Source organism: Diceros bicornis, chromosome 13 (genome assembly GCF_020826845.1).
Source record: "Diceros bicornis minor isolate mBicDic1 chromosome 13, mDicBic1.mat.cur, whole genome shotgun sequence".
In the NCBI taxonomy this organism is placed as follows: domain Eukaryota; kingdom Metazoa; phylum Chordata; class Mammalia; order Perissodactyla; family Rhinocerotidae; genus Diceros; species Diceros bicornis.
This window is the reverse complement of record NC_080752.1, coordinates 28,270,826-28,293,164: the sequence shown is the minus strand read 5'-3', so window position 1 is coordinate 28,293,164 and position 22,339 is coordinate 28,270,826. Positions and strand designations below refer to the sequence as shown.

Below are 22,339 nucleotides of genomic sequence, written 5' to 3'. Positions count from 1 at the left end.
TTTGTCAGAATAGTTTTTACTGACCAATGCCTATGATTATGTACTTTTAAATTGGAACTAAAATTTATTTCTCCAATCTTTTATCTTAACCAACCCCAATCCTACCTAACATCTGCAAGTACAGTACACAGAACTTTTTCCTGAGTTATTTGAGAATAAGTCGACAAATGATGCCCCATGAACCCAATATTGGAATGTGTATTTCTTACAAACGATATTTTCTGATATAACCCACAATTCAACAATCAGATGTCAAAATTAGCATTGATACGTTATTACTCAAACCCCATACATGTTTAGCCAGTTGTTCATTTTGTGTTAACACTTACTTGTCATGTTTCTTTAGTCCTCTTCAATTTGGAACAGTTCTTCAGTCTTTCCTTGCCTTTCATGACCTTGACACTTTTGAAGATTTACAGACCAGTTATTTTGTAAAATCTTCCTCAGTTTGCATTCATATAGTGTTCCTTCATTATGTGATTCAGATTAGGGTTCTTCTCATTGCAGGCATTACTCAATTTCTGTTTGTTCCATTATTGGTGTTCACTTTGATCACATGGTTAAAATTGGGTTTACCAGGCCTCTCTACTGTAAAAGTTACTTTTTTTTTTTTTTTTTGTGAGGAAGATCAGCCCTGAGCTAACATCCGTGCCAATCCTCCTCTCTTGCTGAGGAAGACCGGCTCTGAGCTAACATCTATTGCCAATCCTCCTCCTTTTTTTTTTTTTTTGTTTCCCCAGAGCCCCAGTAAATAGTTGTATGGCATAGTTGCACATCCTTCTAGTTGCTGTATGTGGGACGCGGCCTCAGCATGGCCGGAGAAGCAGTGCGTCGGTGCGTGCCCGGGATCTGAACCCAGGCTGCCAGTAGCGGAGCGTGCGCACTTAACCGCTAAGCCACGGGGCCGGCCCGAAAAGTTACTTTTTAATCCTTTGTAATTACTATTTTGTGGAAAGGTGCTTTGTGACTATGAAAATATCCTGTTCCTCAGTAACTGTTCAGTTTATTCATTTACATATATCATCATGGATGGATGGTTTCCTATTTTATTCTGTGAGTTGTAATCCATTATCATCATTGTATAGTTTAATTTTCAAATTGTTTCAAATTTGACCAGTAGGAGCCCTTTCAGGCCGGTTCTGTTTATCTTTCATATGTCCCTATCATTCTTTGAGCACTTTGTTGCTTTCTGGCATTACACATTCTTCCCAACTTCTCCTCTTTAGAGGCAACCAGTGTTACCAGCTTCTTATATCTTTCCTGAGATATGTTATGCATATACAAGTGTGTGTATGTAAATTTCAGTTTTTTGTGAATTAGAGTTTAATTTTTAAAGTTTTAAAAATTTTATACACATGAAATACATACACATGAAAGAATAAAATACATACACATGTAAGAATACATACATACACATGAAAGAATAAAATTTGTAAATGTACAGCTTAGTGAATTTTCATGTAGTGAACTATGTATAGTTTACTATATGTATAATTCTATGTAACTTCTACTCATATCAAGAAATAAAATCCTATAAGCACTCCAGAAGCCACCCTTATGCTCTTTCCCAGTCACTAACACCATGGTAATGCTGCTGTGAGCTCTAACATCATAGATTAGTTCTGCCTGCCTTTAAACTGTATATGTAAAGGTTATTATGCGATATATATTTATCTGTCTGGTCTCTTTGGCTCAGCATATTGTTTGTGAGATGCATCCATGTTTTTGTGTGTTGCAGTAATTTATTTTCGTTGCTATGTACTATTGCATTGTATGAATATACTGCAGTTGATCCTAAACTGTTGATGAATATTTGGACAATTAGACAGATTTTAACACATCTCCTTCAGTAATTGAGCAAACAAGTAGATTCCAAATAAGTAAGAATTTAGGTTATTGAATGACATAATTAAAAAATTTGAGCTAATTGTCACGTACAGAACACTGTACCCAGCAACTGAAGATTGTTTTCAGGTGCATATGGGATATGTATCAGAAATGACTATGTTAGATCTTAAAGCAAGTTTTAACATATTTCAGAGGATTGAAATCACACCTAACATGTTCTCTGACCACAGTGAAATTAAGGTGGGAATCAGAAACAAAATGATTATCTGGCAAATCCACAAATGTGTGGAATAAAGTGATACATTTCTATATAGTGTAAGGGTCAAATAAGACATCATAGTGGAAATTAGCAAATATTTTGCAGTGAATAATTAATAAAATTACAACATATTGCAGTTATAGGATATAGCTAAAGCTATGCTCAGAGGTAAATTTTTAGCCTTATATATAGGAAAATAAGAAAGGCTGAATAAAATCAATGGTCTAAGTATCTATATTAAGAAATTTAAAAAGAAAATTAAACCCAAAAAAAAGGAAGAGAATAATGAAGAGCTCAGATTAATGATTTAGTAAGAAAATAAAAGATATTTTATTAAAGATAATCAACAATATCAAAAGTTGCTCCTTTGAAATGACTAAATGAAACTTAAGTTCTCATAAAAATGATAAAGAAAAGAAAGGGAAAAGGCAACAAGTTACCAATTTGAAGAATAAGACTGGGACAACACTACAGATTCTATAGGCATTAACAAGATATCAGAAGGACATTATGAATAGTGTTATTATTATTATTTTTAAAATTTTTATTTATTTATTTATTTTCCCCCAAAGCCCCAGTAGATAGTTGTATGTCATAGCTGCACATCCTTCTAGTTGCTGTATATGGGATGCGGCCTCAGCATGGCGGGAGAAGCGGTGTGTCGGTGCGTGCCCGGGATCGAACCCCGGGCCGCCAGCAGCGGAGTGTGCGCACTTAACCGCTAAGCCACGGGGCCGGCCCTATGAATAGTGTTATACTAATAAGTTTGAACATTTAGCTGTGACACCAAACATTTCAGAGTAATTTAGATAATTTGAATAGAAAAGTTTTGTGTTTCTTAGACCAGCTTGCACAAACATGAATAGGAATGCTTATTATAGCAGCCTTGGTTTGTATAGTGAAAAACTGGAAATGACCGTAATGTCTATCAGCAGGAAAATTTATGAACAAATTGTGGTATATTGTACATAGAGGTAATATGTATCATTTAAAATGAATGAACTATGGTGTGGATGAATCATGCAAGCATAATGCTGAATAAACAAAGCAGATTGCAGAAGAAATCGAAGAGTATGATGTCATTTATGTAAAGTGTAAAAAAGGCAAAACGATACCTTACGTATTTTTAGTTATAAGTACATATGAAGTAAAAGCATAAAGGACTGCATGGGAATGAGCAACAGTAAATTCAAGATAGTGGTTACCTCTAGGGGAGTAAGGAGATCTATCTAGGAGGGGTCTACAGGCAGCTTCTTCAGGTTTGTTTTATTTCTTAAAATATGTTTGATACATAGTTATTTTTATACCTTTCTGTGTGTGAAATGTTTCATAATAAATTTTTGTGTGTGTGTGTGTGAGGAAGGTTAGCCCTGAGCTAACATCCATTGCCAATCCTCCTCTTTTTGCTGAGGAACACTGGTCCTGGGCTAACATCTGTGCCCATTTTCCCCTGCTTTATAAGTGGGACGCCTGCCGCAGCAAGGCTTGATAAACGGTGCATAGGTCCGAACGTGGGATCCGAGCCTGTGAACCCTGGGCCACCCCCAAGCGGAGCATGTGCACTTAACTACTACGCCACCAGGCCAGCCCGTTATAATAAATTTTTAAAAGAAAAATAATAAAGATAAAGAAGGTAGAAGAACCTTTGGGAATTTTCATGAACGAAGCTCAGCCTTAGCTGAGAGACAGAGACATGCACACTTGGGTTTCTGCGTTGTTCCTGTGGGCGGAGAGGGTTGGTGTATGGATTTATCAAGGTTATTTAGACCCTTCTGTCTGTATGAAGCAGTCAAGTCACAGTACACTTTTTCCTGCCATCCTCAGATTGTTTTGAGAAGACTACTAATTTTAAGGAAAATAATATTCAAGAGACTAAATACAGTGTAAAAATTGTTACTCACCTAGGGTTGTAAGCTTACTAAGTGGCAAATTTCGTTGCTCATGACTCTTTTTTTAGGTGCTTAACCGTTCTCTGACCTTTTTTTGAGGGATGGAAGGATTGTCAAAGGGTCTGTCCCTCCACTGGAATATAAGCTCTATCAAAACTGGAACTCTGTTTTTTTCCCCTCTCCTGAATCCTCAGAGTTTATCTCCAGAACAGTGTCTGACACCTCGTAGAAGCTCATTAAATATTGGTTACATGATCTGAGGAAAGTATACCATAAAACTAATTCAAAATTATTATTTTTTATTTATTTTATTAACTATTATTACTATAACTGTTATATCTGTATTCTAGGAATTTTAGGAAGTCATATAAAGTCTCAGCCCAGAAGTTTTATCCAGCAAACTATTTGATTTTAAAGAGCATGGAATTGTTGTCTATGTAGTCTCGAGCAGTAGCTAGGAGAAGTGTCACAGCTAACTCCGAGTTGTTTTTCTCCATGTTCACTTCTATGTGTGTTAAAATGGAGGAAGGGATTTAGATTAGAATGTTGTTTTTCTAGCATTCACTGACGTAAAAGCTTTTCAGCATAGCAGATTTATCAATTCTAAAAGAAGTCAATCTTTTTGTGGTAATGGAAATGTTCCCTATCTTGATTGTGGTCGTGGTTACACACCACGTTTTCAAACATAACAATTGTCAAACTAATTGAAAGTGTAAACAGGTTAATTTTATTGTATATAAATTGTACTTCAGTAAAGCTGATTTAGAAAAAAAAAGGATGAACCAAAACCAAAACAATAAAACAAAACCCAAAATTAAAACTTGTTTCTGAAAAAGGATAGAGGGCGAAGGATTTTAAAGAATGTCTTACTTCAAAAGATATTAACATTTATATATGTTGTATTAGTGCTTAAATGTGATAGGAAATCTTTTTGAAAAAAATTAACTTTTTAAGATAAATTGTCACTCTTGTCATCTGCTCTTTGATTTTCTTTCTTTTTATAAGCAATGTTTCCCCAGCTCAGCTCACACTTGACTGAATACACTGATCGATTATCTGGGGATTAACTAAGCTTTCTCATTTCCTGCTTTCCATTTCTCCTCTCCAGCGGGCCAGTGGGCCTTTGTTGTCTGGCATGTGGACTGAGATAAGCTATCAAGGCATGTTTGTATTAGAAAAACGGCTGTAGATGGAACAGTTATAAATAGACTAACAGATATTAAAGGTTACAGTCTTTGTTTTGGTTTAAGTCGAAAGGAGAGAAGAATAAATAAAATATTTAAGACAAGACTAGTTTACATTAAATGAAATAGGAAAATGGAAATTTTCAGGGTTTCTACTGATTTTCCCATTTTTTTAGCAAACTATTTGAATTTGTTTATTGGCAAGTTGAAAATGTTTGCTAGCTGTAATTGTATTCTTATTATTATGCAGATTGACTTTATTTAAATCAATAATAATTTCTAAGCCTATATTAGAACTCCTTAGACGTGCAAATACTTATTCACTTCTAAAAATCTTTGTGCTGCTGAAAGTTATTTTATTTTACTGTATTACCAGCGCTACAGTTTTGCAGTTTCAGAAAGCAGAGATACAAAAAGCTTATCACCTAGAAAGAGAGGAATATTGCTGGCTTCACATAAAATAGGTATGTTTATCTTTATAAAAGATGATGATATAAAAGATGATTCAGTATAGTATTGTAAGTTAAAGTTTTTTTTCCTTAAAAGTTGATGTTTCGTGTTGCCAGTTTTCTCAGGTGGGAAACAGTACGATTTTTGAAATGGTTGCAAAGTTGCCTGGAATTGCAGATTGCTAAATAAACTTCTCCAGGTTATTTCCTGCATGCGTGCTTTCAGCGTAATAGGTTCATCGTTGTTTTAAAGTCTACCTTTTTAGTGTAGACCTATTTATATTCTTGTTTGAATCGATCCTTAAATATTTCTCCATATCATGAGCTCAGATTTTAGAAAGAAAAATACCTTAAATTGAAATGAGAGGCTTCTTGTCTAGATTTTCTTCTTTATCAAGAGTTTAACTTTTCTACTCACTACTGGGATATCTGATTGTATAAATAAAAATAAAATCTTTTATTTTTTAATAGTATCTCACTTGTAAATGAATGTGTGCTTTAGAATCTCCAGTGACGGTTCTGTTTGGGGAGCGTGCTTACACTGTTTCAGCTAGCGGCGTGTGAGAGGGAGGGCAGGAGAGGGCGTCTGGGACTGCGCCACAGCTTGTTCTCTTCACCCCGTAGAGCAGCTGTTCTCCAGTATGGGCTGGGGGTCTGCAGGATCAAACTTTTTCATAATTATACCAAGACATCTTTTGCCTTTTTTACTCTCAATCTCTCGTGAGTGTACAGTGGAGTTTTACAAAGGCTTCGTGATGTGTGATATGTCTCAACAGATGAATGCACAATCAGATATGAGAATCTGTTTTCTTAAGCCAAACAAGAGATTTGTAAAAGTATAAATATTACTTGTTTCCTAAATTTGTTTGTTTTAAAAATTATTTATAACAAATAAAAAGTTATTTGTGGGCCGGCCTCGTGGCTTAGCGGTTAAGTGCGCGTGCTCCGCTACTGGCGGCCCGGGTTCGGATCCAGGGCGCGCACCAACACACCACTTCTCTGGCCATGCTGAGGCCCCGTCCCACATACTAGAAGGATGTGCAACTATGACATACAACTATCTACTGGGGCTTTGGGGGAAAAAAGGAGGAGGATTGGCAATAGATGTTAGTTCAGAGCGGTCTTCCTCAGCAAAAAAAAAGTGGAGGATTAGCATGGGTGTTAGCTCAGCGCTGATCTTCCTCACACACACACAAAAAAGTTATTTGTTATAATTATTTATGTTAACATTTAGTGGGGTTATTATTGTTAAATGGATTAGTAAAAAATCTTTAAAATTTTTTCTTATCTTTATTTTCCAATATAGTAAATATTGATAAGATATAACCCACATAAAAGTTCTTTGAACTCCTCAATAGTTTTCAAGACAGTAAGGAATCCTGAGTCTAACAAGTTGGAGAATCATCTCTGTAAAGCACGTGTTGACTCAATGAGATCTTTTCAACATATTTCAGCATCAGTTTTGTGTGTATGTGTGTGAGGAAGATTAGCCCTGAGCTAACATCTGTTGCCAATCCTCCTCTTTTAGCTGAGGAAGATTGGCCCTGGGCTTACATCCATGCCCATCTTCCTCTACTTTATATGTGGGACGCCTGCCACAGCATGGCTTGATAAGCGGTGCGTAGATCCAAGCCCGGGATCCGAACCTGTCAACCCAGGGCCGCCAGAGCAGAGTGTGCGGACTCAACTCCTACGCCACTGGGCCAGCCCCTTAGCATCAGTTTTTAGTAGCAATATCTGTGTGATGTATCTTTAATTATAAGTTAGCAATTTTTATTTTTAGAATAACGTAAATGTGTTTAATTTGTGAACCTTCTAGAGAATTTTGGAAGCCTACAGCCCAAGTTTTCCCCCTTTTTTTAACTTCCTTTGCACTGCTGCAACATCTGACCCCATCACTGATTTGTAAGAGAGCTCTGTAACTTCTCTGGCTATGTCATGAATAAGAAGTCAACTCCCCCAGAATGAGTAAATAGCTGCTACTGTCACTACTATCACCAAATAACAACCAAAGTGTTGCAAAGATTTCAAACTTTTATAGTATTTGGGCTTGACTTTTTTAAAAAAGAAATTCAATGGAATGTTTAATTCCATTTAGTAGGGATTAAAGGCAATTTGACAGTTTCTTATGGTGATGCCTACAAACAGCTATTTTATCTTCCTTTATGGGAGTAATCTTTTGGCCAAATAGAAAGTTTGTGGTTATGGATTTATCTGATATAACCATAGCTGCTGGAAAGAGTACTGGCTTTTAGGAAGGGATTTATTTTGGGTTTGGTCAGCAGATTTTGGGGATCCAAGTATAGGGTCTTAATTTATCTGTGAAATTTTATCTTCCTAATTTGACCCTTCAACCTGAACTTTTGCGACCTTTTAAATCTTGAATTTGACATTTAGTATTTTTGTCAGGTTGATGTATATCAATGGGATACATGTGGGAAATTACTGGAATGCTTTTTAGTTTGGTATATCTGTCTCCATGTGCAAAGATCCACTTTAAGTATAGCTTATATGTGTGTGGCATAAGCTTGTTATTCAGTTTCAGAGGATAAGGACAGCAGAGGTTACCTAGTGACCCCACGTCCTGTCTTATGATGGAGGCCAAGAAGTAGACATTTTCCCAAGGCTACACCTGTACTCAGTTTTGGTCCCTCTACTGCAGATACGGAAATCAGTTATCTGAAAATTTCATTGTTCATACACAATGTAATCCTAGATAGAAAATACCTTAATACGTTTGGACTCCATAGTTAGCAGTTGAGAGATGATTTTGTTTTTATGCACCTTTTTGGTCCTACCAAAATATTGATTTTTGTCCAGATTAAACTGTAAAAATAATTAACTAAAAGGCAGAAGTTTGTTTAATAGACAAGACATCATCAAGAAACAGTGATTTTGAAAATCCTCTCTGATCGTCAGAGACTGTGTTTCAGTGCAGTTTTAGTTACATCATCTTTCTGGGGATTTGTATGTAACCAGTTATTTGCACATCTTGGTTGTAAACACTGTAAAAAGTTTCTGCCCTCTCAGAGTTTCACCTTCCTGTTTCACCATCTGATATAACGTGACTTAAATCCTCTTAACACAGACCCAAATACTGATGCCATCTCTTGAAAATAGTTTTTTGGATTGTCACAGGTTTGGAAAATGAGCTTGTAACCTTGATTCTGGTGCCTAAAGGCAGTAAGCAGCTTGGTCAAATGGATATAGTTTGTTTCTCTGTTTCTTTCATCTATTTATTTATCTTTAAAGAAAGAATTCATTTTGCTAGTTCTGACCCCTGTGTAGTTCCAGGTTATATCCATTTGGAAATGCCAATAAATGATAAATAGCCAATTGTATTAGTCAGGATTCTTTAGAGAAACAGAACCAATAGGAGAGATATGTATATAGAGAGAGTATATATGTATATATACTATAGGAATTGTCTCATGAGGTTATGGAGGCCGAGACATCCCATAACTTGCTATTTGCAAGCTAGAGAACGAGGAAAGCAGATTGTATAATTCAGTCCAAATCCATAGGCCTGAGAACCAGGGAAGCCAGTGGTAACTCCCAGTCCAAAGCCAAAGGTCTGAGATCCAGGGAGTCCGAAGGCCCGAGAACTGGGAGTTCCCATGTCTGATGCCAGGAATAGATGGATGTCCCAGCTCAAGAAAAGAGAAAATTTGCCCTTCCTTCACCATTTTGTTTCATTTGGGCCCCCAACAGATTGGATGATGCCCACCCACATGAATGAGGGCAGATCTGTTTTCTCAGTCTACTGAATGAAATTCTAATCTCTTCCAGAAACACACTCACGGACACGCCCAGAAATAATTTTTTACAAGCTATCTGGGCATCCCTTAGCATGGTCAAGTTGACACATAAAATTAACCATCACACCACTAAATAGGTTTCTATGTTAGAAAGTCAAATGGTGTGGCCACCAGAAGGGAGATGTGCTACAATCATAGTTCTTTTACAGATCAGTTCAGTCACCCTTGGACAGTGGATGTACGAGGGTAACTCTTGCAGGTTTTGGATTCTTTCAGGTCTACTGGCACACTTGAAATATAGTCATGTGCTGCATAACAACGTTTCGATTAACGATGGACTGCATATATGATGGTGGTCCTGTATTAGTACCATATAGCTTGGGTGTGTAGAAGGCTATACCATCTAGGTTTGTGTGAGTACACTCTATGCTCTTCCCACAGCGACGAAATTGCCTCATAATGTATTTGAGCAACACATGACTGTATACCCCAGAAAGTTGGAAGAAGGGGATTTTAAGATAAAACAAGAGAGTAGGTACTTTGTTTACTCAATGGCAATAAGAAATTTACTCTCCATTACTCCATCCTCTCGGAAAAAAAGGAAACAAAATGTTTAGTTAATGTCTCAGTACAGTAGGGAGATTTGTACATGATAGTATGATTATTGGTAGGAGATACTCAAAGCCCTTTCTTCTCCTTTGAGAATGAGACTCGGGAGCCAGTGTTTTGGCTTTCTTCCCACCCTCCTAGTACCCATATCAGAGCAGAACTCTGAGATGGGTGGATCTTGATGGCCTGAGCCCTGGTGGCACTTCATATATTTTCCTATAACTCTTTCATGGTGTTGTGAGCTGTAATGGCTATAAAGCTATTTAGATATATATAGAAAATGTTACACTCGTAGTGTCTTGTGTTAGGAGTAGAATGATGGCTTGAAATATTACAAGATATTTTCTACCTGATTTCATTTTGATTGATCTCAGTCAGTCCTGATGTTTATCCCCAAAGTTGAGCAAGGATGATCCTCTGACTCTTACAGAAATCTTATTGCATCTCCCTGTGCATATGCCTGGAGTTATCTTTGGCCTTTGAAGGATAGTAATCTTTGACCCGATTGTCTGTCCCTACTCTCCTCCCCGAAAGTCAGGAATGATTGAAGCTACTAAGACTGTGTCTCCAAGGTCTTCATGAGGGTGATCTTCCCAACAGGCATCAGCCTATCGGTGGAGGTGGACTCAGCAGGGTTGAAATGCCACTTTAAACTGGCTGTGCAGCCCTCTGGAAGGGAGGCCGTTATGTCTCTGGTAGACTGTTTTCCCCCTCTGCAGGCTTCGTGTCCTAACTGCCAATTCAAAGTTTGTGTAGACATTTCTGAATTATATAATAAACCTCTAATATTCACATAACTCTGAACTTTATTATCACCATATTGTGGAAATGCATGAACATTTTCTTCAAAAGGTATCTTCCTAAGCCATATAGTAAACAGATGTTAGCCACTTCTACTTCCCAAAGTTTTGGAAAAACCTGATGGGTTATTTTGGCTTTTTTTTTTTTTGCTGAGGAAGATTAGCTCTGAGCTAACATCTGTGCCCATCTTCCTCTATTTTATATGTGGGATGCTGCCACAGCATGGCTTGATGAGCAGTGTGTAGGTCCGTGCCTAGGATCCGAACCTGCAAACCCTGGGCCACCGAAGTGGAGCGTGTGAACTTCACCACTACGCCACCAGGCCGGCCACTTATTTTGGCTTTATAAAGCAAGAATTTTGGTCTGATTTCACCTGACTCTGAATCTAGATCTTCCATTATTTGAAATGTGAGCATCTAAGAACTAAGCAGTTAAAAATTTGAAGGAAGTTCCTCTATTATCTCTAGCAGATTATTTTGACTTTGCAAAGTTGTTCATTTGATGATATCCATCTTTATATCCTGCTTAGGTTGTCTTTGGCCTTGATCCCTCTGCCATATTTGCTAACAGTGGAAGGCCTAGAGTGGCCTGTTTGGAGGGCTTTTATGGAGCCCTGATGGAATCTGCCAAGAGCTGATAGGTGATTGATGGGGCAGAGAAGGTCCTTCCTGTATAACACAGGTGAATTTAAAATTATTGTTGTTCCCATTCTGGTTTGGGGGCCTCCTCCATATTGTATAAAGGAATCTCTACACTTGTCCTATTGGTCATTTATGAACTCCAACCTACCCCCCCGCCCCCCGACCCCTGCTTCCTTTATTTTTTTTTTAATGTTGTGTTAAAATGTTTTTCCAGAGGATGATATTAAGACTGGTTCTAGGAAAACCTCAGATTGCCCTATTTAAATCAGTGAAAATACTATATTAATAACCATAAAAGATCTCTAGGAAGGGAAATTTTACTTCTCAGCCTTGGATCTGTATTTGTGTTTGCAGTGGTGCTGTTGATAAGATGAACCAGTGTCCCTTCTACAGCAGCCTGCTGTTTACCTTGCCCATCTCTACTGCCTTCCTGTTCCCTAATCTACCTTTGTCAGTTATCTCATTCTGAATGGTTAATTTCAGTTTTGACTTTTTAATTCATTAATTCTCCACCTATTGTCTGACATGTAGAGTTCTAGAAATCCTCCCTATTTTGCTTCCAAACACCCACCATTAGGCTGTTTGTCTTTTATTAAAACCCAGGTGAGGATGGGTTTTGTCCTCTATTAAACTCTGTATTTCCTTAAATTTACATACATCCGTCATTTCAGAGAAATCCAGGCCAGGGATGTGGAAGAATCCATAATTTAACCCAGAATCAGCTCCTTTTCTTTTTTGCACAGAGCCACTCCTCTGAAACCTTACTCTAAGCTTATTGGACTGCTCCTGTTTGGTGGTTTTCTCTTAACGCCAGTGTATCCTACCACTTGTAATCAATCAATCACTCTCTCTCAAGATAAAATAATGGGAAATTATTTACTTCCCAGTGGCCTCTTCTCTGTCTTCAGAAATATACCCCAGAGTGCCGTCACACAGGAAGCTTTTCACCCGTTCCTCTTCCTTCAGCGTTTTGTTTAAAATGTGTCATGTGTTACCACTTTGACCTTTATACCATTGTACGATTATAACACTAGTCATTAATGAGGCATGTTTGTTAGAAATACTTGATATGCTTCTCAGATTGTTGTAAAAGTGAGGATACTTCCCCCCTAATTTGCTACATGATTTATTTTTGTATTGCTGTTATTAGCAAATTTTTGAATCTGAGAAAAGAAAAATTTATAAGCAACCTCTTATTATAGCTTGACTCCTCTCTTCATCTGTAAAACAGTAATAGTAATATCCAACATTTATTGAGAGCTAATCCATTCTACTTATGTTCATTTATTTAATCCTCACAACCTAATGAGGGTAGAGACTATTATTTTTTCCTCATTTTATATATGAGAGAATGGAGGCTTAGAGAAGTCGTTTGCCCCAAGTCACACAGCTTTAGTAAGCTGCAAAGCCATGATTCAAACCCAGGTGGTTTGGGTTGAATCAAATGATCTCTAAGTTTACTTTTGCCTTTAATTTTCTGTGATTTTGGGCAGAAGTGTTTGACCAGTGAAGAGTGGGAAGAAGATGAAGATTTCCCATGGTTAATGTTCGAGCAGGACCTGTGTCTGAGGTGACTTTGGAAGGGTACCTGGGTACTCTCTTGCTCCCTTTTGCTGTCCCTCGGTGCACAGTAGTCAGCTTCCGTGGAAGATGACATTTTAATTTGTAAAACTTGTTTAGGATGGTAGTGTGAGCTAATGCCATTGTGTGGATATACAGAAAACATGAGGGGTTCTCCCCCACCCCATTTTATCTCCTGGGTTTTGTCTGGGGAAGAAACCTAGAGATAAGCATGTGAGATGGGATGAGACCATAGAAATCATCCTGTTCCGTCCCTTCACTTGTCAGATGGCTAGGTGACTCCACCAAGGTCACCCTCAGCTAACTAGTGATTACAGACAGGACTAGAATCCTAGATTACCTAATTTTAGTCTAGTGCCCTCCGACACGACACACTGCCTCCCTTTATAGCTGTTTATTCTTTAACTAAGTTCCTGGCCTATTTAGAAAGATTTTGTCTAATACAGCTAATTAAATTTGTTAAAAACTTTTGGTTACTTTGTTGTTGTTGTTGTTACTTTGTTGTCTTGTATCTGTGGAGTTAAGATTTTGGAGGCTTTTTTAACACAATGCTGCCACTGCCTGGTTATTGGATAGTACTGCATTAGGAGATCCAGTAGGTTTTCAACTGCCTTTGTGAAGTGTGATATTAGGAGTCATAAACCTAGGCACAAATAAACTAGAGCAGTAATTGTGTGTGTGTGTAATCATTAAATGTGCCTGTGTTAGAAGATACATAGATATTATGACCTCAAAAGGTCGCCAGAATTGTTGGCTTGGTTCTGAAAAATAGTCATTGTACGATTGCCAGTTATGGTACCTTTAAGATTATTTCTGTCATCTTTTGGGTTTTCAGACATCTTAGATGTGTTACAGAAATACATAGAAGTATAGGTTTTAGAACATTGTTGCTAGGACTGCTAGTATATCCACATTCCTTTGTGCCCTATTAAGTAATTCATTTCTGTGAGCATTGAAGCATCCATTAGTAGCTCAGTGACTATAGAGATCACTGTCATCTCTTGAAAGAAACTGTATACTGGTGAAGAAATAACTCCCACAATTTTCAGAAAAGTTCTTGAAATTTTTCTGTGAAGCACAGGTTACAGTCACTTACTAACAGAGAAAACAAATACTCTTTAGTACTTACTCAGTTCCAGATGCTTTTCCATCCTTTTTAAACCTTGCAGTAGTCCTTTTAGGTAGGTTTCAACATTCCCATTTTACAGAAAAGGAGAGACTCAGAGAATCTTAGTAACATGCCCAGAGTCATGTAGCTAGAAGTGGTGGAGGTGGGATTTGAACCATGACAGACTTCCCTGTATTCTTACCTGCAGTCCACATTCCCCACCCAGTAGTGCTTGAACCAGGCTTTATTCTTACCATTCTTGTTTAGCTTTCCTTAAAACGGAAACTGTTAGACCACTGGTTTTCAACTGGGGAGTAATTTTGTCCCCGCAGGGGGCATTTGGCAATGTTTAGAGACATTTTTTATTGTCACAATGAGGGAAGGGTGCCACTGGCTTTTAGTTGTTGGAGGCCAGGAATGCTACTAAACATCTAACAGTGCACAGGAGTGGCCCCCACAACAGACTTATCTGGAACAGATGTCAAAAATCTGAGGTGAGAAACCCTGTATTAGACAGCATGTGAGTTTATCTCTGAGTACTGCCAAATAGGCTCTCCTCCTTCCTCTGGTTTGTCTCTTTCCATGATGAGTGCTCTCACCTTGATCCTGCTCTTTATCCCTCTGCCTATGAAACAAACTGTAGCCTTCTAGCTGCTCTCTCGTGTCCTGGTGTTTTGTACCTCACTGCCTGTGTGTTTGGTCTGCAATGAAGATAGAAGACCCCATTTGTCCCAGGGAGTTAGAAGCCCACTAAAGGCCAGACTACAGTCAGGATTCAGGTTCTTCTCAGTATCATGCAGAACATTTACCTGTGTGGGCACGCAGATGGACCGTGTGCATCTAGATATGTCTTATACTTTCTCTATCTTTGTGTCTTTCTCAGGTCTCCTCCTTTGCCTGGAAAGAATCCATTGAAATCTTTCCCATTTTTTTCCCCCAGGTCAGATGTTACCTCCTCCATCCATAATCCCTTGCTGGAAGTAATTGCTCCTGTCTGTAAACTTCTATATATAACATTTATTCTTTTTATGCAACATAGTGATTTGTCCTCGTTTTCCCACCTGTAGTATAAATGGTGCAGAATATAAAAGTGAAAAATGGATAAAAACTAAAAAGTATCCATTATGTAGGATTATTCTTTGTATACAGTCTATTTTATTCAAACCAGTAATGATGCCTTTTTTTTTGTAGGACTATTTGACAAAGTTAATTGCAAAGTAAGAATCTTGATGTTTATGATATTTACTTTGGAATAGCACTTCTTCACATTTGAGTTCAGTCAAGGCGTTTAGCAATTTTTTTTTTTTTTTTTTTTTGCTGTTTTGGTTCTTTAAATGGCTTAAATATTTTAGCAAAGGTTTTTTTGAGCCTTCTTGGCTTTTTAGTGAAGACTCTATGTATACCTCTCATTAAAGCAGAAAGCATCTTATTTCATTAAAGAAGGTTCCTTTGATGTATTTTAGGATTTAGCCAGCTTCTTTATAAACATGAGGCGTTTCTTGAATTTTCGCTCTCATTCATTTCTGACCCGCTGACTTGTGATGAGGAGGTAGAAGCTACTAAGAGGAGTGATCTTGCGCCTTCACCATGGGGAAGTCTCTTAAGGCCCTCACCTGGGTTGGAAAAGTATTTTATGAGGCGCCACGGGAAGCCTTAGCTGCCATGTTGAGATGTTTCACAGCCAGGTGCACAGAGACGGTCTACCTCAAGCCGTAGCCCCATAGCCTTCAACTGGAAGGACAATATTTGATCCTTTATTCTTTGAACTAGGAACAAGGTTAACTTTTAGGGATAACATGAGTTAAATGTCCCAGAGACATTTATGAAACCCTGATCGTCATAGAACTCTTCATTATTGACAAATATTTATGTACAAGGTGTTCTATTCTCTGGAAATCCGAAAATGAATAAGACAGGGTCCCTCCTCCATGGACTCATAGTACTTTCATCACCCCCCCTCCCCCATAGTTTGCTATGTTAGTTTGTCATATGGCAATAATTGCAAATAAAATGGCAATAAAGTGGAGGGAGAATGTAATTCAATCTGGGTGATTGGCAAACCTTGGAGAGATGACTTTGTGCCAGGCTTTGCTGGATCAATTCTTTCCAGCTTATTGCCCTTAATGGCCTTTACAATGTGCTAACACGGTTTATAAATATTTACCCAAATGGTTAAGGATTAAGATAGAAGAAGGATGTATTCATGTAGTGCTATGTAGTTAACACTAAATAAAAAATCTAATATTGAATGAATTAGTTAATCAAACTGGGGAGATTTATAGATTCACATTTGGTCTCCTTTGTTTCCTGAAATAAGCAACTTTGAAGGATAGGGTCAGAAGGGTGCTGTGGCTGGGATTTTTAAAATATAAAATTTGACCTCATAATTGACTTACGTATTTTTGTGGTCCTGGTGGTAATTGTGTGTCTCCCTCTCTGCTTGTCCACCTGTTTCTAGGGGCTTTTGACCATGGGTATGGTATGCGCCTGTGGGCACCTGAATCTTGTTCCTAATGCTGTTAGATTTTCCTTTTCAGAGTAAGAGGGACCATCTACTCATGAACGTCAAATGGTACTACCGTCAGTCTGAAGTTCCAGATTCTGTGTATCAGCATTTGGTTCAGGATCGGCATAATGAAAATGGTAAATACGTTCTTCTGGTTTCATTCTTACACTCTCTTGACTTTGGACAAAGTTCTTCTAAAAGCATTCATTAAATAGAGATAACCACTATGAAAAATTTTCTCTAAATAAGCTTTTTATAAGGACATTACCAAAATGTTTATTTTTTTTGCTGAATTCTTTCATTATTTTTACCTTTTAAAAAAACCCCAAAACTACCAGAGCATGTGCTAATATCACCTTCCCCTTAAACTTTGACTAGAGATAGGTGTTCTTTGGAAATAACAGTAATTTCATTTCTTATTCCTTTTTCTCAATGATGAACTCTAATAATACTTAAAACCCTATAGGGTTATATTTTATTTCTTTTTTTCTTTTTAATAATATGTATTGTTGAACTTCTCTGTATTCAGAGTTATGAATATCAGTTTTCAAAGCAAAGCTTTCCTGAATGTTTTGGAATTCAGATTGAGTCTTGACTTTCAGAATATTAAGGAAGGTAGTCCAGAGCATCTTTTACTTTTTTCCCCCCTCTGGCATTGTAGTTTCTACCCAATAACTTTATTTACACATGAGATGTGTACATTAAATGCATATTACATTTGTTCAGGTGTTTATTGGTTTTTGAGAGGTGCTAGGCCTCATGCTAGCCAATTCACATTTGTTACCCATTGATCATATGAGTTAGGGTTTGTTACTGCCCACTTCCAGATGAGGAAATTGAGGCTTAAAGATGCTAGGGGAGTTGCCAAGGCCGCATCTCCAAGGCAGGGACACAGTGCTGTCTGAGCTCTTCCCGCTCCTCCACATTGCTTTTGGTGATAGGTTTTGAGTCCACAACCAGTAGTAAAACATGGTTTTGAAGAATGATGTCCTTTTATATGTTAACTAGTTTTTTTCTTCTTTGAAATGATAAAAGTTTATGTTAAAGCAGTTAAATTATGGTTCCTTATTAAAAATAGTAGCTTGTTTATTCTTTTCAACAGAAACAGTGTGATTTCACTCCATCCTGGAATATTGAGCAGTAAAAAATAAGATGAACAAGATCACTAAATATTTTAGTAGTTTACAGGTTTCTAAAATGTGATAGTTGTTTCTTCTCTTTTTCCTTCTTTTTTCATTTTTGTGCTTAATGCGTTTTGACAAACCGTGGGGACTTAATAAAGGGTATAAAACACATCCATCAACAGGATACTTCATTCCTGTTATTCCTGCTATACATTATTCTCTATTTTGCTGACCAGGCCTAGTTATTTATTGTGCTTTCTTTAGTGGGCGATGAACCTGAAAAAAAAATTTTGCAAAATCTTCCTAAATGTTTTGGGAAGCTCAATTTTAATATCCTCTTAATTAACTGATTTTTTGACAGACTCTGGAAGAGAACTTGTCATTACAGACCCAGTTATCAAGAACCGAGAGCTCTTCATTTCTGATTACGTTGACACTTACCATGCTGCTGCCCTTAGGTAAGTGCCAGAGACGTGGTCTTTCCTGTGAGGGAGAGGTCATTGAGCATGAGAGGTAGAGGGTCTAAGCTATCCTGATCTCTTTTGATAATCGTGATATTAATCAGACTTCTCTTGTGGTCTCCCTAAACAAACACTGCAGCATTAACTTTGTGGATTACTGGGATTTCAGAGGTTGCCTGTATCTTCACCAACCTGTGTGAGGAAAAAAACCCCAAAACTATTTTTTTCTATTTTTTTTTTTTTAACACCCTCTCTATAGTCTTGTATCTTTATTTCCTTGAAAATTACTATCCTGGTATTGGTTGCTAAAGTATTTAGGGTGAAGTGTTATGATGGTCTGCAGATTATTTCCTAAATATTCAGTCACTGCCACTGGAAAAGATAAAGAAATGGATGAAACAAATATAGCAGCATGTAATTAATTGAGACTCTAGGCAGAGTTTATAGGAATTTTCATTGATCTAATCTTTCAATTTTCTGTATGTATGAAAAACTTCCTGGTAAAAAAGGTTGAGGGTAGGGAGAATGTATTGAAGATTTTATTCTGAGGCAGAAGGTAACATTGCAGTTAGTCTTAATATCTTAGGTAATTATGTCAAAAAGTGACTATGAGCTCCTGCTTTGCACCCTCTGGTATTTTCTGTCCCTTTCCAGAAAAGGATACCTATATATTCTGGTATTTTGTATATAAGTAGAAGACTTTGGGCTTCTCAAGTGGAAGTAAGGCAAATAATATTCTTATAACTCTTTCCCCACTGGAAATAATAAAGTGGTGAAAGAACTACTTTCTTTGTTAAAGAATGTGGTTTAAAAAGAAGTTATAGGGATTTGCTGACTTTTAGCTGAACTACAATGAGATACAATAATTTCTCTATTACATCGCTCAGATGGTATTCAGTAAAACCATCTGGAGTCTCTTGTGCAAAGCTACATAGCTAAAGCTGGTTATTTCAAGGCAAATTAATTTTATTTATTTATTTTTTTTTTCCCCCCAAGCCCCAGTAGATAGTTGTATGTCATAGCTGCACATCCTTCTAGTTGCTGTATGTGGGACGCGGCCTCAGCATGGCCTGACAAGCGGTGTGTCGGTGTGCGCCCGGGATCCGAACCCAGGCCGCCAGCAGCGGAGCACACACACTTAACCACTAAGCCACGGGGCCGGCCCATTTCAAGGCAAATTAGTAGCAACTTTTAATGTAGGGCAGGTTTTGGCAAGCTTTTTGGGCCAGATAATCTTTCATACAGTCTCTGTTGAAACTACTCAGCTCAGTCATTGTAGTGCAAAAGTCATAGGCGACATGTAAATAAATGAAGTGGCTGTGCGCCAATAAAGCTTTATTTAAGGGCACTGAAATTTGAATTTCATTTAATTTCCACATGTTAGGAGATATTATTCTTTTGAATTTTTTTTTTGTTTGTTTTAGCCATTTAAAAATGTAAAAGCCATTCTTAGTGCTCGGGCTATACAAAAACAGGCGGTAGGCCAGATTTAGCTTATGGGGTATAGTTTGCCAACCCCCGCTGGAGGGGAAGGAGTGTGTGTGGTTAGATTTGGCTTCTTACAGGACTTTAGATAAATTTAGAGAACTCCTGTTGTGTTTTGTAAACTTCTTTCAAAATTCCCACAAGCTTTTATGTCTTTGTGGTGGTGGCTTTCTGATCTTAAACGTGCATGCTAAACAAAGCAAGTTAATGGGAGGTTGGATAGATTGAGGAAACTGGTCAATTGTTAGCTAAGACAAGTGGCTTCATCCTGGGATTATTTCTTATCCTGCTTTGCATACTTTTTTCCTCCTCTTTCCATCTTGTTTCATTGGTTGAGGTAAATGATTTTAAGCAATTTAGCTTTGAAGTGAAAACAAATAGGTGAGATATGTAGCTCTGGTTATTCAACATGTTTTGATATATTTGCTTAAAATGAGTATATTTGAATATTTATCAGAGGGTATTACGATTTGTAGAGTCATTTTATACTATTTTAGCGTTTTACAAGAACCATTTGTCCAGGTAATTCCAGCTGGACCCAGATGAATTTACTTTAACTAAGTTTACAGTCAGATATTTTCTGGAGATGTGTAAATGTATGGGTCACTATCCCTTCACTGGCCACTAAAGGGCTGGAGTACTGAAGTGGTAATTCCTTATCTTCTTTTCACTGTGTATATGACTAGAACCTTTATCAATTAGTTATTTTCTCCTGTGGTATTTTCTTTAAAGTGGCCATAAAGTGGTTTTATAAAGCTGTCATCTTAAATTTGATTTTGTTGGCTTCACAAAGAGCATCTCTTGTGTGACTTGACAGTTGGGTTTTTTGTCAGAGACACCAGATGACAGTGGTCACATAGTTACTGAATGATCTGGCCTAGTAGGTGCTCAGTAAATACTTGTGGCCGTGTTGACGTTTGCCTTCATCTGGAGCTCATCTCTATGGTTCTTACTATTGCTTAGTAATCTCGCCTGGTTCTCAGTGGCTGAGTGCTCACTGGAGGAGCATCTCCAATAAAAGCAGAATTGAATGGCAGTGCCCCCAGGAATCTCTTTTTATTCCTTTTCTCTTCATGAAAGCTAGATTACTTTAATTTAAAAATATTGTTGGTGGGAGGGATTAAGCTTTAACTTTTTCTTCCAATTTTTCCTTCGCTATTTATCCATAGAAAGAATTTTTTCTTTCTCTCTAGATATAAAGCAGTACTGCCAAAAGTAAATGCAAATTTGAAAGTGAGACAAATAAAATAGTGCATAGGCACATGAGAGAGGATCAAATGAATGTAATGAAAAACCACGGAGGACAAAAAAGAAAAAAGAAAGAAAAAGACTGATAGTGTTAATGCTTTAGCACCATTCTTCTCGAAGATCAGAGTGCTCAGTTGTATGGCTTCCTTGGGCTCACAGTAGCTCTGAGGGACTTCTTGCCATTCCATTCACTCAGGAGGAACCTGATGTATAACTTTCTCTTTCAGGCTGGTGCTCAGGTTGGGTTATAAAGGAGGAAGGAGAGCTTTGTCTTTCAGCCATCATGAATCAAAAGGAAAACAGAATTCCTCTTCAGCCTCTTCTGTGTAAATTGAGATTATTGCATTTTCCTACCCAAACTAAACTTATTCCCGGAAGAGACTGTGGGATCTTCACAGTTGTAGAAATCTGTGTTGAGGTCCAGCATTACTGCTTTGCTATTGTGTTTGAATTCTTGCCTTGGCTGTCCCTCATCCCTACTTTTTAAGCTAAGTTTCTACAACTGTTTATTTTCTGTTCTTCATTACATTCATAGGTAACTGTATAGTAAAGTTAGTATCTTGAGCAGAGTGTTTTTGAGTTCTCCTTATTCCCAGGCAATTATTTTTGGCTGACACTGGTATAATAAAAAAAGCACCAAATTGAAATTAGAAGACTTCACTAGGAATCCTGGCTCGGCCTCGTAGTTTTGTGACCAAGGTGAAGTTTGTTAACCTTTGAGCCATCTTTCTGACAAACTTATTCACGGTCACATGATTAAGGTGACAGAACCCTGAACCAAACACACATCTTTCAGTTCTACATCTAGTAAGATAAATTGTGTTAAAAAAGTCTCTTGCAGAGTGTCTCACACTCAGTAACATGAGTAGTGCTTATGCTCATTGAATCTGAATTGAGTTCTTTTTTTGTTTGTTTGTTTTTTTGTGAGCAAGATCAACCCTGAGCTAACATTCATGCTAATCCTCCTCTTTTTGCTGAGGCAGACCAGCTCTGAGCTAACATCTATTGCCAGTCCTTCTCCTTTTTTTTTCCCCCCAAAGCCCCAGTAGATAGTTGTACGTCATAGTTGCGCATCCTTCTAGTTGCTGTATGTGGGACGTGGTCTCAGCATGGCCGGAGAAGCGGTGCGTCGGTGCGCGCCTGGGATCCGAACCCCGGGCCGCCAGCAGCGGAGCGCGAGCACTTAACCGCTAAGCCACGGGGCCGGCCCAAAGATAATGTTTTATTGATGATCAAAGTATCTAAAGAGATTGCTTTGTGATTGGACTGTGAACGTGTGACATGGGCAACATTTTCAGGTTTACTGTGCACTTGTAACAATGAATTCTCAAGTATTGATTGTGGAGGGCAGCCCAGGAGATCATAAATATCTCATCGGCTTGAGAGCT

General features: G+C 37.8%; 1 protein-coding gene across 7 annotated transcripts in view; it reads left to right on the top strand.

Annotated features, from left to right (window-relative positions):
• Positions 1–22,339, top strand: part of RERE (arginine-glutamic acid dipeptide repeats) — a 409,123-nt gene that overhangs the window by 215,461 nt on the left and 171,323 nt on the right. For 6 of the 7 annotated variants that reach the window (XM_058552817.1, XM_058552816.1, XM_058552812.1 and 3 more), the window contains 2 exons: positions 16,665–16,770; positions 18,119–18,215. The exons of the other annotated variant lie outside the window; for it this stretch is intronic. In XM_058552817.1, the coding sequence (XP_058408800.1) occupies positions 16,665–16,770; positions 18,119–18,215 (203 nt within the window). The remainder of the gene's footprint in view (positions 1–16,664; positions 16,771–18,118; positions 18,216–22,339) is intronic. 7 annotated transcript variants of the gene reach the window in all.